This window comes from Sinocyclocheilus anshuiensis, unplaced genomic scaffold, assembly GCF_001515605.1.
Source record: "Sinocyclocheilus anshuiensis isolate Anshui unplaced genomic scaffold, SAMN03320099.WGS_v1.1 scaffold1075, whole genome shotgun sequence".
NCBI lineage: Eukaryota > Metazoa > Chordata > Actinopteri > Cypriniformes > Cyprinidae > Sinocyclocheilus > Sinocyclocheilus anshuiensis.
Window position 1 is genome coordinate 156,376 of NW_015544163.1, and position 17,191 is coordinate 173,566.

Consider the following 17,191-nt stretch of genomic DNA (forward strand, 5'->3'; position numbering starts at 1 on the left):
TTTCTTTGGTTTTGAGATTTAGTTCTTTGAAACTTAGGGGATTTTATCTATTCACGAACAGCTTGAAACACTCCAAAGAGAAAGTAAAACTTGAAATCGCATCATATGACCCCTTTAAGATGAACACATAACATCAATTGCTCAAAGATGAATCTAAAAGAGTGAGAGAAGCATACCCAACAGCAGAGAGTGACACAGCAGCATGTGGGAGATTTGGATGCAGAGCTCCAAGGACTCACAAACACTGTGTGGGGGTTTTCTGGTAACAGAATCCCCGGTGACTATAATGCCACTTCGCTTATATATCTAGACCAGGACAAATAAATCTTCAAATCAGTCGTAAAAACATAAAAGACCTTTTGGTTTGTTATTTGTACCCTTGGGTCACCCCTGGCCAGAGAAGGGAAAGCATTCTCACAGACCCTGAGGGAGACACACCCCTCATCAGCAGAACAGAATTCTCAAAATATAAGTGACTGCTGTGAAATTGAAACCATTTTACCAATCGCACAGAGACATTTACAATGATACGAAACATGAAGGGGTAAAACAACAGATTCACAAGATACATCATCTGTGGTATATATAGATATTCTTAGTGAACTTTCAGGTTTGGGGGGAGAAGAGTAAGAAGGGAGAAGGAGAGGGGAGAGATGGGTCATAAATAAGCAAGGAAGGAAGTTTGGGCAAGGTGGTGTCATTTACTCTCTTTGGAGATCTCTTCTCTAGATGAGTTTTATTGTTTTGTTGCATGGCATCTGTTTTGTGGAGTTCCTTAAGGTTGGTTTCATGGGGAGATCATTTCGGGATACATCACTTCCTGATTATGGTTTCAAAAATGAACAACTGCAAGAATCACTGAGATCTGCTGTTTGTTGAGAAACCAACTTCTCCAAAATCCTTTTTGTTATTGATTGATCACTGATTCCTATTTCCTTTTTATCAGGACACTGAGGATATTGTCTCTATGACGGAGAGTAGTGAATTACTAAGACACTCACATCTGGTTAAGTACTTTTACAGTACTTTTTTTGTCAGCCTTATCTGGCCAAACTTTATATCTGATGAAAATAAATCATAGCTATTATGACTGATTTTGATGTTCAATGTTCAAACCTGGGGTGCGTTTCCCAAAAGCAACTATATGGTTGCAAGTTTCGTCATTACCAACAGAGTTCAGCTACATAGAACATAGCTAACAATGATTTTGGGAAATGCACCCCACATCCTGAAACATCTACCTCAAGTTTTGAGTCAGCTGCACAATTTTACCATTAGATGTCAGTAAAGCCACACTGAAGTTCACAACACAATAAACATCAATGAATTTATGTGCTGTAGCCTTTTCTGGTTAGTATTAGTATTTTCATTAAATAGTCACAAATCCGTCGACAGGTGTTCAGTGGTCTCTTTATTCTGTTAATTAAGCTGACAATGAGCTTTCTGAGCACTTGGCTTGTGTCTGGCTTTTACTGGAAATCACTGGTAGTCCTGTTAACAGCATAATTTATTTACATGCATACATTTATGCATTCTCTGTTATCCAGCACCTCTAGCATGTGTTTGTGGAGATGTTTTACAGTTCCTGCAAACTCTTGTTTATTGTCCATTATGGTCTATACGTCTCAGTGTAATGGCATGTGTGTTTCCGCAGGGCCAGATTAATTGAGATCGATGCCGCTCTTAGGTAAATGGTTGCCTAGGAGATGGACAGGTGCTTTCCATCTTATAGTCCTGAGAGGAAAGCAGGATGACAAATGCTCTCTTTCGTTCTCACATCACCCTGGAAACACCGGAACACACTCGACCGGACATCCAGCTCAGCATGCTTGGATTCTATCAGCGAAGAGTCAATTCATAAAAAATCTGTGACATTTACGGTAAAATACCGGCAGCTGTGGTTGCCAGAACTTCACCGTTAAAAATATGGTAGAAACATTTTAGGTTTTACAGACTTAACTTAAATTCACAATAAAAAAAAACATTTCATTAACTGATTTAATGTTAAATGATTTAAACATTAATTTAACAACATTAGATGTAAGATAAAACACTAATGTACACAACTGATAAGGAAAAACTGAGAATAAACAGTTATTTAAACGAAAAAACAAAATATGAAGTGTCATGCAGGGAATTCTGGGAGTGTCAATTTACAGTTTTTCACTCTAAATTATACAATGCCTTTTTAGTTTTCACTTCCAAAAACCGTAATTCTAGCAGTACTTAAAGTTTTACTGTAAAATTACATTAAATGTAATTACAGTTATCCACTGTATATAGTATGGAAACTTACTGATAACCAATTAACAGGTTTTTATTGTAGCATTTTTACAGTCTTTTACTGTTAAAATCACAATAATTTTTTACAGTGTACATGTGTAACCAGTGCTGGGTAGATTAATTACAAATTGTAGTCCGTTACTGATTCCAAATTGCATGACAATACTAATTTTGATTATTTTTGACCCAATGCATTTTAATGTGCTTGAAAGACAAATGCCTTCCAAAGACAACGTAATACATGGTTAAATGATAATTAATGTGTTCATCAGTAGTTGATGATTTTAAAAGGAACATTTAAAAGATGAAAAAGAAGAATGAGGAAGAATCAATAAATTCTGAATAATTTATTGCTATTTTGTTAATAATATAATCATGCAATCCACAAAAAAAGTATCTGTAGTTGGATTACAAGTATTTAAAATGTAATATAATCTAATTACAAGTACTTAATTTTTGGAATCTGATTACGTAATCTAGATTACATGTAATCCCAGTACTGCGTATAACCTACTGCACACTAGAAGTACTTCACTGGTTATAGGGAAAGTATAGCTAATGTATCGTAAGACAGTATGGAAGTGTTGGCTGGATGTGCATAACTACATATTTTCAAAACAGTCTAATCATGTTTTCTTGAGGGCAATTATCTTAGGACTCAAGGGGTTTCAAACTTTCTATGCAAAATAGTATGATCCCCTTACATGGCTTCCTAAAATATAACATTGTATCTATTAATGTTCATGTATTGAGTTATAAAGACATGTTTCCAGAATTACTAGATTCAAGTAGAAAACAAATTATTAAAACATTATCTGGAAATATTTAAAGAGGAATTATTCTTTATATTTGTAAACAATATAGAAACAAAAACTCCACCAAAATGCTGAAGTAGACAAGTTTATTTATGTAATAATAATGATGGTGTTCATATCAATGGGTAGTAATAAATATGATGTCATAATAATGATGATAACATTAATGTCAGAATAACAAAGAGAGTTTTCATCTGAGGCTTGTAGCGATAGCAGAAGAGAAAGAACGCAAACTGATACGGTCACAGATCTGGAGGGCCTCAGAGAGACACATTTATCTTTCAATATTTCACCTTTAAACCTTTTTTTAAGATATTTTATCATTTGAATGCTTACAAAAATGAGAAAGAGATAGATTTTTAAAAATCCTTACAAATAAACCTTATCCTTTTAGAACAAAATACAAGATTTTGCTGGGTAGAAGGGTAGAGGAGACGGGGCAGATATTTACAGCACAGCAGAGATAGAAAAACAACCGTTTACCACGGTAAAACCAGACAGATGCTCTCTCTCTCGTTCATTTCTCACACACACAGTTATTCACTTTCCTCCTTCACCCTGGGTGAAAACTTTTCAAACATATAGACGTATGAGGTGCAGTGATGTTTGATGTAAATATGAGTGTAGATGCTTCAGAATTATGATGAAAAGTATGTGATCTTACCTGTTTAAGCAGAACCGGATGAATCTCTATTTTTCATGTTGATTTTGAAGGGGAATCTGTGAAATTCTGCGGAATGAATTGAAATATGGTATAATGTGCAAACTTTTTAATAAACGAACAGAAACGGGATGGTGATGTATAGAACTTTATGAATGAGTGATTAGGGTTATTAACTAAAACTAAAACTAAAACCATAAACACATTTTCAGTACTTGAAATGAAATATACTAAATGTAAAACATACAAAAGTTACTAAAACAATATAAAATTGACAAAAACACAATAAAATTACAAAAACTTTAAAAGAAAAAAAGAAGGTATAAGAAAGTGTATAAAAATAAAAACTAATCCAAAATATTGATCAAACTATAAAACTAGCTACTGAAATGGCTAAACTGTTGATCTTAAGTGAGATTTAAAAAAAGGATGTTTGCAAAACCCTGGGGATTTGCCAGGGAACTGCAATGAAAAGCTAATCGTTATTTAAATCATACAAATTAAAATTAAAGTAAAATTAGAACAAATCAATATTTTGAAAATGAAAACAATAAAATGAACCACTTACTAAAGGAAATATTTCATTTGTTTACCTGCATGTCATGTGACCATTAACAAACATCTGAGAACTATGAACATGTGAATGTGTTGTTAAATTATTGAAATATTAACTTATAAAAAGACATCAAGGGGTTTGACTGACAAAAAAAAAGTTTTGGAAACCCTGATGTAAACTGATTAATAATCAGTAAATGTAAACCTTTTACCGTGTATCATCACACTTGGATAAATCCAATAATGTGATTTCACTTTGCATAAAGCGCCTTTACTTATGTTCTGCTTGCTAATTCAGGTTTTGCAGAAATGTAGACTTGCATTACTTATAAAGACTTATAAAGAAATTTCTCTAAAGATTTGGTTGGACACATAAAACTGCTGAATAAAACACTAAATCAAGTCTTAATTAAACTCTAAACATGCCAAGGGTTTCTGTAGGGCGTTTAGAGCTGCAAATATAAGAAGCTTAATACTAAAACAATAGTAGTCAAACTGAAACAATTAATGTCTTAGAGTTAAAGCTGAATAATAAAGCAAGATTTGATTATGATTGGATTAAAAAAGAATAAAATACACATAACACATTCAGAAACACACACACAACCCCCGCTCTCAACCCCATCAGCATGATAATAAATATGTCACGTATGTACAAATACAACTACTGTTATACTCTGAACATATATCAATGCATTCTTGAAAACATGTGGATAGGGAAAATGTGCTTTAAAAATTCAAGCTGTTTCCCCAAATAACATTTTCTGTTCGTTACATCCCATCCCTCCCACCTGCAGGCGTATCAAACCACAGAAATACTTTATACAGCTGACAAAATTTACCAAAGAACAGGTTAACAGTCACCGTTTTTGTAAAACATTGTTTAAAGGAAGCATTTAATGTAGGCGTAGATAAACATGTGGATATATTTGTCATATAGCACTATGATAATTCAATGAATAATACTTCACTTTTTCATCTATCTCTCTTTTTTTTCCCTTAGTTAAATACTAGATGCATCCGCGGTGTGGTTCATTTTGGCTGGAGGTTTGTCCCCTGGTTTAAACGTAAACATTGTAATCTCATGCTTCAGTCAAGTGAGTTTCATAGACTAGAAGTCACTGATCAACTTTTCTCTCGGCACATGATCTGAACGGTGGGAGTGTTTGTTCGGGTGAAGCGTTACTTTGTATTTATGTGTAAATGTCAAGCCATTTTTTTGCATAAATTGTTGCATAAATATTATGAATAATTCACATAGATGATCATTCTGCCTGTGTTTCATCAATATGACGCTGTAATGGTAAAAATGGAATGTGTGCATAAGTCAACAACCCTTAATTCACCGAGAGACATTAAAATAAATGCAAAAATGCCATAAAATGAATTTGAATTAAAGGCAAAATGAATTTCATTATGAGTAAAATTTACTACATTACTGTCCAAAAGTTTGGAATCTAAGGTGATTTTGAAAGAAGTCTCTTCTGCTCACAAAAGCAGATTATTTATTTGATTAAGAATACAGTAAAAACAGTAAAACTGTTAAATATGATTACACTTAAAACATTTTTTTTTCTATTTTAATATATTGTATTCTGTAATTCATTTCTGTGATCAAAGCTGAATTTTCAGCATCATTACTCCAGTCTTCAGTGTCACAAGATTCTTCAGAAATCATTCTAATATGCTGATTTGCTGCTCAAGAAACATTTCTGATTATTATCAATGTTGAAAACAGTTGTGCTGCTTCATATTTTTGTGGAAACCGTGATACATTTTACTTTTCAGGATACTTTGATGAACAAAAGTTGAAAAGAACAGCATTTATTTGAAATGGAAATCTTTTGTAACATTCTAAATATTTGTACTGTCACTTTTCTTCAATTTAATGCATCCCTGGTGAGTAAAGATGTTCATTTCTTTATTAAAAAACAAAACAGTCTAAATTGTAATAACTTTTCACAGTATTATTGTTTTCAGTTTTCAATATTATCTGTAGTTTTGATCAGATAAATGCAGATTTGGTAAGCAGATGAGACTTATTTAATAAACATGAACAATCTTAATTATGCCTTAATTATTCATATCTTCTGAATGGTAGATCACATGGTAAACGGTCTTAGGGGTCATTCACACACAACGCGTTTTTCACAATTCAATGCGCTACTTTTCTATTGTTTTTCTATGTAAACATGCACTAGACGGACGAGTATGGCCGTTGCGCTTGCGTCATTTGCAGCATCTTGCATGAGCGATTTGAGATTTGAGTGTTTTTGAGAAGCCATGTGAAGTTTCAACTTTTACATGCAGCGTCGCACATCCACGTCAGTTCCAAAACAGTGGACCAGTCAGAAAACCCCGGAGGTGGGGCAACCGTTGCAAGCTTTTGTTTAGAGAAGCAAGTTGGCATGGCAACGGTTTTATTCGACTGCGACTTGGTGGAGGAGGCATTTTTAAAGGCACTGTCTCGTGTTTTTAGACGCAAAGCCACATTCTGTGTGAACAGCCCCTCAGTCTTAATTAAACAATAGCAACAGAATGAATATCAATGTAAACTGTCCATAAAATCATTCTTATACAAATTGTAAATCTTAATTAGAAATTTTGCTCCGCCCCTTCTGAACCAACACCCTCACTGCGCAACATTGATCAGTAGTTGACATCTTTAGTTTAAGAGTCCTAACCAGGAACACCACAGGAAGTTGGTCAGCAGCGTGGCCAATCAGCTGAGTTATGACATCAGCCACAGGAAGTGAATGAGCGGCTCCGCCCACATAGGATGAACTGTATCCTGTAAGCGGTCTGGCGACATCTCTCCACAGGAATCGGGTGAATGGATGACCAATGAGGATGTGAGCTGAAGCACATAACGCAGGAAGTGTGGCGAAAGTGATATCCTTTCTGGGAAGTGTTGCAAAGCAACCAATCACAGCACGCACAATGACTCCACCCACAGGAAACACATTAGTCATGCAGCCTTCGGCTTGTTTTGGCTCCTCCCCCGTCATATATCACCTCTGATTGGTGAATGATGTTGTGGGCGGGGCCGTAGCGTGAGGATCCCTGCACAGTCATATCAGCGTCAGTTTACTGTCATCTCTGAGATGCACACACGTCTCTGCTCCATCCATGAACGTTAACATATAGAAAAATAAAATGTTTCTGAATGTGTCCATCTGTTTGTATTCTTGTCCTTTATGTTCTCCGCTGGCACTTTTCTTCATTCTCCTCTGGTTACTCTAGATTTCCTTTTCTCATGATGGTCCTTGCTTTCCTGAAGTGCTCAGTACAGTTTTTTTTTCTTCTGCTGTATTTACTGAAAAAGCAAAAGCAGATAAGAATTTATTCAATGAAGCTTGTTGGCTTCATATGATTTCATTTCAGTTTAAGGATGAAATCTACAGCAGCCCCCACATCTCTCATGTCAACCCATATGACTTGTACACTATATTATAAGTCTTATAAGTTGTATGATGCTTTACGTGGGGAACAGACCCAAATTAAAGTTACTGACTGTAACAAATACATTAGATCATGCATGGCAAAACATCAATTTTTAAATATTAGTGTGAGCATGATTGACATTTCAGTGTTCTCACTGAGAAGTTTATCAGTCTGTTCCTCACATAAAGATATCATACATTGCAAAATAAATAAATAAATAAATTAACAAACAGATAAATAAATGGATGAACGAATGAACTTAAAAAAATAGATACATTTAAAAATACAAAAAAGTTAAAAATAAACAAAAATAATGTGTTTTGTCTTGTTTTTCATTTAAATTTAGTGAGGTTTATGAACAAGAAACACTGCTTTTCATGTACATTGAACTTGTTTTAAGGACGTTTAAACATTTTAACTAGAAAACGGGACATAATTGAAAAGATTCTTTAAAAATTATTGTGTTCAAAAAATACAAAATTACAGAATACAAGAATGGCAGAAGGGTGAATCAACTTGTCCTTAAATCATAAAATATTAAAGCAACTGTAATTTATTTTCAAGAATGACAGCAGAAGCACATTTTGTACGCACAACATTTCTTAAACATCATTGCAATGTGTCTAAATACATTTTGGAGCTGCTGTATTTTATATACATATAAGGGAAGAGACCTCAGCTCATGTAAGTTCTTTATTTTATGTAGACATATTCCTGAATTATAATGAACTTGTATATATAAACATCAAATATTTTCATATGCAAAAAGACCACGTCATATACAGTGTTGAATATATCAAACAAAAGTACTTTTGACAAAACTCTCAGACAAAAACAATTGAAAATGAATTACATAGAGTTTAAAGAATAAAACATTTCAGACACAAAATCCATTATACAAGTGTATTGAAACGCGTATAGATAATCATATGATATTTATGAAGTATATATACACATGTATTTACAACCTTTTTTGCTTTTTGTCCTTTTGTTTTTTTCCATCTCTAAGTGTCTTTAATTTTTTTTATTATTATTATTTTTTGCTTAAACAGCAGGTAAACATGCTGGTCTGAATGAGTCGAGACCTGAAGACTTCATAGATGTGAGTAATAAGCATATCAGTCCTTGTGCTGATATGTCGACTTTATAAGCCGCAGAATAATTATGTAACCCCTCATGTACTTAATAATATAATAAAACAATAAGCAAATACATGTCATATGTATAGTTTTCCGTCTGCTGGTTCTTTGTACATTAACAGGAGCCGAAACAGTGGAAATAAAACAACAAATCAAATCTTTCACATCCACAGAGGCTCTTTCTGGTTGAACATCAGCAGCAGCAGCCTTAACAGGTCAAAGCAGAATAAAAGTGCAGGAGATACAGAGAGGAAAACACAGAGCAGCTGTCTGCTGAAGACTAACATATACTGCAATTCAGTGCAAAAACATGTTTTATACTAGAGTGTAAACTATTCTTTTACACTTTGATGCAATTTTCCTTCAGAGAATATACAATTTTTACACAACGAAAAAAGACAAGAGCTCGGTCATTAAAACAAAGTCATGAATGTGACAGTGACTTTAAGAAACGCAAAAATTTAAAGCAGATCTGGGGGAAAAAAAGGAGAACAGGAACCAAATGTCCTTAAAGATTCTGCTGATATGTTTGGGTGTAAACATTGTTAACTTGTACTACACTTATTTTAATCATAAAGGCCCTTTTGCATGAGTCACATCACTCAAAGTTAGGTTTCAACGTACACCTTAAGGATAAAGCCCTAATTATGTGAATCAAATGACATTTTACAGCGTATGGGAGCTGAATTCAGTCCAAAGCATCATAACATGAGCTCAGGGATGTGATCTTGAGAGTTTCTATCTTAATTAACACATGTCACACGACTTAAGGTCTCTATCCATGTTTTGCATTTGAATCAATGAGGTAGAGACTGAACTGATTCACATGAAACTCTCAGCAGACAGCTTCTCTCCATTCCTGTCTCTTTAGGTTTCTTTATACTTTCCTATGATTCTTTATGCCTCACTGTGTCTCAGTATGTTTATTAAAGGGATAGTTCACCCAAAAGTGAAAATTTCATGTTTATCTGCTTACCCCCAGAGCATCCAAGATGTAGGTGAATTTGTTTCTTCAGTAGAACACATTTGATGATTTTTAAGTCCAACCGTTGGAGTCCATCAGTCTTATAATGCGGACATCAATGTGTCGTCACGAGCCGCAGGGTTTAATTTGGATTCTCATAGACTCATAGACTTTGTTACCATTGCCATGCATTATAAGACTGATGGACTCCAACGGTTGGACTTAAAAATCATCAAATGTGTTCTACTGAAGAAACAAAGTCACCTACATCTTGGATGCCCTGGGGGTAAGCAGATAAACATCAAATTTTCATTTTTGGGTGAACTATCCCTTTAAGGCAAGACACTACAGGTGAACAGAGTAAAAATTTGGGATAATATATCACCCATACATACAGTACATTAAGACAACTGTATTGCATTATAGGCTTTCAGAAATGTTTCGTTTAAATACGCAAATGAGGCATTTTCTAATTAAATATGCACTAATTTGCAAAAATTGCAAAGAATAAATCTGAACACTGGATAAAACCAGATTAATTTTTTTTGCTTGGTTTTGTAGACATATTAGAGTTAAAGGTTTTTACAGAAGGGATTTTTTATTTATCTATTTTTATCACTCTATAAATCAGAAAATACCACCAACAGGCAGAAAAAAATACATTTTCATCATGTTTTAGGAATAAAATGTAATATATATCAGTGCAAATGATATATGAACAAACCCCTCTATAGAAATCTTCAGAATATAGATAGGAATAAAACCGTAAAATTTGGTGTTCGCGAGTGCTGCTAAAGTGGAGAAACAAACTCATTTTGAAAATGGCCTTTATGTATTATAATTGAAATCTACAGACGCAAATAGATAAAGTGCAATAATAAAATCAAGTGAATGATGTATGAACAAACCCCTCTGTAAAAACCTTCAGAATATAGATAGGAATAAAACTGTCAAGTTTTGGTATATGTAAGTGCTATTGATGAAGAAATACTGTCAACAGACAGACAAAAATGCACTTTTAGTATGTTTTTAGAAATAAAATGGTATATAAATCATTGTGAATGATATATTAACAAATCCCTCAGTAAAAATCTTCAGAATATAGATAGGAATAAAACTGTAAAATTTGGTATATTTCAGTACTACTGAAGTGGAGAAACAATCTCATTTTCGAGAAAACGGCCTTTAAATATATGTATTGTAATTGAAATCTACAGACATAAATAGTTATAGTGCAATAATGAAATAAAGCGAATGATGCATGAACAAACCCCTCTATAAATACCTTCAGAATATAGCGAGGAATAAAACTGCTAAGTTTGGTGTATGTAGGTAAAACTGAAGAAAGAGGGAGAGAGAGAGAGAGAGAGAGAGAGAGAGAGAGAGAGAGAGAGAGAGAGAGAGAGAGAATTTTGAAAACAGATTTAAAAATATATATTGTAATTGAAATCTACAGCTGCAAATAAAATCATGTAATAAAATAAACACTTAAATATGTATTTTGGATGTTTTCTTTCCACTAGTCTGGAAACAAAATAGACCAAAATCTCAAAACTGAACGGTGGTCTCATAGTGCCTTGCCTTAAATGTAACCGTTTTTTGTGTTCCCCTACATCTCTGTATGTCCACTTAAACTCTCCGTGTCTCCTTACACATTTTCTTAAGCGTAATAATTTATATTTTTTCAGTTTCTCTGTGAATCTTCTTAAATCTCCCCATGTCACCTTATCATTATTATAATTTTTTAATTTATCTGTATATCTCCTTAAATCTCCCCATGTCACCTTAACATTATTATTATTTTTTAATTTCTTTGCACATCTCTTTAAATCCCACCAAGTTTCCTTGTATTTTCATGAATCTAATTATATGTCCTTCCTTTGAAAATCATATTGCTCCCAAAGTCTCTGTTTTAACTTGTAAAATTACTTGTACAAGCACTCACACATCCATTCAGCATTAGTTAGCATGAGTTAAACCTGTCCACTGTGTACAGAGGTAAATCTGTAAGTGCAAACGTGAGAGGGCCGAACACATGACGAGTCCTCTCATTTCGGAAACAACATGCATAGAAACCCTTGAAATAAAACCCCAGCAACTAAACAAGAACAGCTTATTTATACAGCAAACACACAGTTTCAGACCACAGAGAATAGAGTATGCTGGCAATATCTGGTGAAGTATATATATATATATATATATATATATATATATATATATATACACATATCTGAACGTCTGGCTGGGGTGGTTTTGGATTCAGAGCAAAGTTGAAGAGAGTCCTGAGATATTTTTGTCTCATGTCTGAATTCACACTAGCAGCTTATATACATAAAATGATCAATAATGAAAAACAATCATCTAAAGGACCAAATAATAGTTCACTTTCTTCCCATTTTAAAATGCTTTTTGAAACACTGTCTCTGCATTTGCAGACAAAACACAAATGCGAAAAAAATTGTTAAAAAATGTCTAAAATCAAAAAATCTGACATCAACTCCACATTTATGAGCTGCTCTTCTGATTTTCCCACTGATTTCCACAACGTCCACTTGAGAGAATGATGTCGGGATGAGGTCATTGGGTGACCTGGAAGCATTTTAGTTTGAAATCACACTCCGTGTAGCAGAACGAGTCTAGTGGTTTTGTGTGTTAGTTTGCGTAATCAGTGGTTTAGTCTCTCTAGTAGGGCGTGAAGCGGCTGTAGCCTCCTCTGTACAGGCTCGCCTGCAACATCAAAGATGACAGAGCACCAATCAGAGTCAAGCTGGTGGTCACGGCAACGACGGAATTCCTGCTTCTCAAATTTCCTTCCTTTAGAATTCTGCCATTGATATAAAGGAATAGTTCACTCAAAAAAGAAAGTCTGTTTGTAGAAAAGTTTTTTTTTTCCTCTCAGTAGAACAGATTTGGAGAAATATATCATTACATCACTCACCAATGGATCCTCTGTAATAAATGGGTGCCGCCAGAATGAGACTCCAAACAGCTGATAAAAACATCACACTAATCCACAAAAGTCCATCTCCTGTTGTCTCTCATATCAAAACCCACCCACATATTTGTTTAGAGCTGTTTTGGCCTGTTTTGGTTTGCAAACAGAGCTTGATCTGTGCATATTTCTCTCCTGATTCAGACAAGGCGACCTTTTCACTGGGAAAGCAATATTATGGATAGAGGACTATTTTAGCCAGTTTGAAGTTAAAACATCTTAATGATGGACTTATTTGTTACAGACATGCATCTTTTCTATTTACAAGACATTAACTGATGGACTGGAGTGGTGTGGATTACTTGTGGATTATTGTGATGTTTTTGTGATCAGCTGTTTGGACTTTCATTCTCACGGCACCCATTCACTGCAAATGATCGATTGGTGAGCAAGTGATGTAATACTACATTTCTCCAAATTTGTTTTCTTGAAGTAACAAACTCATCCAACATCTTACATGGCCTGAGGGCGAGAAAATGTTCAGCAAATTTTCATTTTTGGGTGAACTATTCCTTTACCGGTGTGTGTGTGTGTGTGTGTGTGTGTGTTCACTAATGCTGATGAACTCTGAGAACTGATTTAGAAAACTTATCAAAACTTAAGTTTAATAATGGTGAGATCAAGGGGTCGTGCTGCCCATGAAGGGATCTGCATTCTTTTTTTTGGTATCTCATTACAGAGTCACTATCTAGCAATTTTAGTAGCGTTCCGTCTGCATGCATTGTGCAGAAATGGCATCGGCTGACTTTGAAAGCATTATAGACCTCAAACTATGATGCATCAAATGAATTCCAATGGTGTTCAAAGGCATGTACAATTATTCTCTTTAAAGTTTAGTGTGCAGAAATCTGGCAGGCGTGGGAGCGAGTGATGGTCTTCGAACACGCCCCACGATACCGGACCATACGCGTAATTTACTCCAGAAAGCCGAGACCTTCAAAGGATAATTCTCCCTAATTTATGGGGGAACCCGCTCGCTGGTCTGGGTGGAAGCCTTCTGCAATTTCATGACGCTGGGAAAACCAGCAAAGAGATTTTAATGCAACCTCAGAGGAACTAATTATTAAAGGAATTTTAAAAGCGAAAAGCTCTCCCATCTTGCGCTGTCACGTTAATCAGTTATGATGAAAGAGCCTAAAACCAAACTGCTCTTTCTCTGACAGATGAGGGATCATTTGATTGCTCTGTAAATCAGAGTTCTCAGGTTCTTCTGCATCAGTTCTCAAACACACACACACACACATAAATAAATGGACAAGTTAAGTCTGTTCCAGAACCTAGTGAGCTCCCTAACTAGACAGCATTGTAAGACATCATAGAGGCGCTTCAAAAGGAACTCAAAACCTTCTAAGAGACCTTTATTTGGCCAAACTCTAATGCAGCATCAGATGTACACTGCAAAAAGTTATTTTCTTCCTCAGTATTGTTTTTCTTATTTTCTAGTATGAATATCTAAACATTATTGAATCGTGATCAGTGGTATTTTAGCATTTTTTTATATTTAATACAGTATTTATTGAATTAGAATTTATTTTTATATTTTAAAAAATATTTTGTTGATGTAATTTTATTAGTTTTTAAATAATTGTAATTAGCTTTTTGTTGTTATTTTTTAGTTAGTTGCCAATTCTTTAAATTTTTACTTTATTTCAATTTATTTCTCATAAAAATAATTCTATTTTTATATTACCCTTTTATTTGAAATATCTTGATTTAATTGTGGCAAAACAAGACAAAATACTAAGGAAGAAAATTAAGTTTTTGCAATGCATCAGTTGTATGCAATCCCAGAATGCATTGCAACAAAACATCTATCCAAAATTGTGTAAGAAAATAATATTATAATGTAATATAACTGAATTTATAAATAAATAAATAAATGAAAAAAGGTCAGTCTGATTAAAAATGGATTATTAACACTTTTCAAAATGTTGTATCAAGTTATAAGTAGTTCAGCTTTGAAAAATGATGCTCTCTCTAGCAGTTGTCAATGAAAGAACAGTCTCTTTGTAAGCAGTAGACAGGTGGCTCACTATGTTTTGGAACGGAGCCACTGACGGGGCTTCTCGGCTCTGTGATGGGGTCATTTTTCTCACTGTTGATGAAGAAACAAGGAAGGAAATTTGCAGGGAAGCAGGAATGAAAGAAAAGCGTACAGGCACAGTCTTAATTAAGTAAATGAAGAGAGTCTCAAACAAAGCGTCTTAATTAATGAAAGCTTTTAGCTAGCAGCTGCACCGGGGAACTGTTTACTACTTCTTCTTTTTTCTTTCTTATTTCGTTTTAATGTGTTTTGCTGACGTCCTTGTCGTTGAGAAATTGCATGCATGCCGTAGAGCCAAACAAGAGTCTTTTTTTTTTCTTTCTGATAGAGAGAGGTGGTTGGAAATAAACCATCCTCTGTCGTCTCCTTCCTTTAGTCGAGTCTGTCCCACGGCACACTGCTGCATGCGTTACATGCTCGTTAATTTAGGGGAAATAGAGAGCAAACGACGCAGTGGAGAAGAGACGAGCTCTCCTCACTCTGACGGCCCATTAGTGCCTTCATCTTTGATGTTAGCTGCAAACGCTAGCTAAAAACAGACATTAACCGACTGACTTCCTCTCGTCAGGGAGCGTGTCATGGAAACACGACTCACAGAAACACACCTGGCACATATGTGGTGGACAAAAAAGGTGGGAAACAGTTCTTAATACACTTCTGACAAAGTGCACAATATATTTGCGTGCTGTTTCTGACTCTTCTGGGTTTATAACAGTGGTTTATCTTACCATGGTCCCCACGCTGTAGGTGGCTGCCGGGGCGATGGTGTGGTGATATGGGTCAGTAGTTGCATAGACTCTCCCATAACTACAGAAACATCAATCAAGAGATGCTTTAACACGTGCAAACGCTCATTCACAACATGAAACAGCATTTACAACCTATTTTACTTCTGTAATGTGACTCAAATATCTAATGCGAGGCAAATATCGAAATTAAAATACACTATACGCACCAAAACTATTCTCACCAGCTTCGAAACTTCACCAAAATTTTCAGACTTGGTGTGAATACTATACTAAAACAAAATAAACACTAATTAAAGTAAACAGAAATACCAAATTATCATGACCCGCATCACAAATGCAATGCACCGGGTGTGCTACCGAGCAAGCTTACTATGTCAGAAAAGCCATAGATATGGGGCTTGTTATGTGCAAACATTTGATGCAAACATCAAAATGTCAGTTCTGTCAGGACCACTATCGTCAAAGATGATTGACAATTAGCATACGGTTTGGATTGGCGGTTTGGTTCTGTTCTGGGCAAGAACTCCCTGCGCCTCCATGCGTAAGTATTTACTTAAATGTGTAAGTATTTTTTTCTGCGCAACTATATTTAAATATCTGATGACTCAATACGTGCAATGCATCTTTTTTCCTCAAGGTGGCACTGTTTGATACACAATGATGACGTGACGTTTCACTGATAATTACAGCAGACATAAAACAAATGAATATTATCAGCAAAAATTTAACTGGTTTGAATGGCTTTACTGCAGAGCAATTACTATCAGTGTTGGGAAGGTTACTTTGGAAATGTAATAGGTTACAGATTGCAAGTTACCCTATTTAAAATGTAATAGTAGTGTAACTTTTTCAATTACTTTATTAAAGTAATGTAACTGATTACATTTGATTACTTTTTGATTACTTTTCTAAATTTCTAATGAATGTTTATTTGCAACTGTTAATCATTTTCAAACATCTACACCATGCAGGGTTAACCTTACAGTAGTGCTCAACACTGTCAGCCTTTCAAAATCCTTCATCACTATGCTCATGAAGTGACTCAGAGCAGTTCTAGAGATTATGTTTCTGTGTTCATATACTCATATACTGAGGCGGCAGAGGCTGAAAACACTGCGAGCTTGAGTAGGCCTATGTGTAGTAAATGAAACCGCATGTCTGTGCCATTAATTTCCACGAGGGGCGGACTGGGAAAAAAATTTCAGGCCCGGAAATCTGACACTCGTACACCCACAACAAATTCTGAAACATGGACAATCCTATTTTTTGTATGGACCTCACATAAAAAAGGTTTAAATCCATTTTTCTTTTCAGTCTCTTTATTTTGCCCTGATATCTATCTCTCACATGACTTTAATACTCAAGATTTAACAAAACTACACTTTCTAAATTGCCTATACATAACAAAATTAGTACATCACTACAATATCTTTATGGAAAAATACTAATACTGAACATGAGTCATGTTTTTTCCTTACAGAAATTAACCATGCTTTTATTATAGTAAAAGTACAGTAACCATATTTTTTTTTTTTTTTTTTGCAA

The 17,191-nt window shown here is 34.7% G+C and overlaps 1 protein-coding gene across 2 annotated transcripts in view; it reads right to left on the bottom strand.

Annotated features, from left to right (window-relative positions):
• Positions 1–12,321: 12,321 nt before the first annotated feature.
• Positions 12,322–17,191, bottom strand: part of LOC107695689 (RNA binding protein fox-1 homolog 3-like) — a 304,812-nt gene continuing 299,942 nt past the window's right edge. For both annotated transcript variants that reach the window (XM_016495693.1, XM_016495694.1), the window contains 2 exons: positions 15,626–15,704; positions 12,322–12,588 (listed from right to left, as the gene is read on the bottom strand). In XM_016495693.1, coding sequence (XP_016351179.1) covers positions 12,544–12,588; positions 15,626–15,704 — 124 coding nt within the window. In that variant the 3' untranslated portion in view covers positions 12,322–12,543. The remainder of the gene's footprint in view (positions 12,589–15,625; positions 15,705–17,191) is intronic.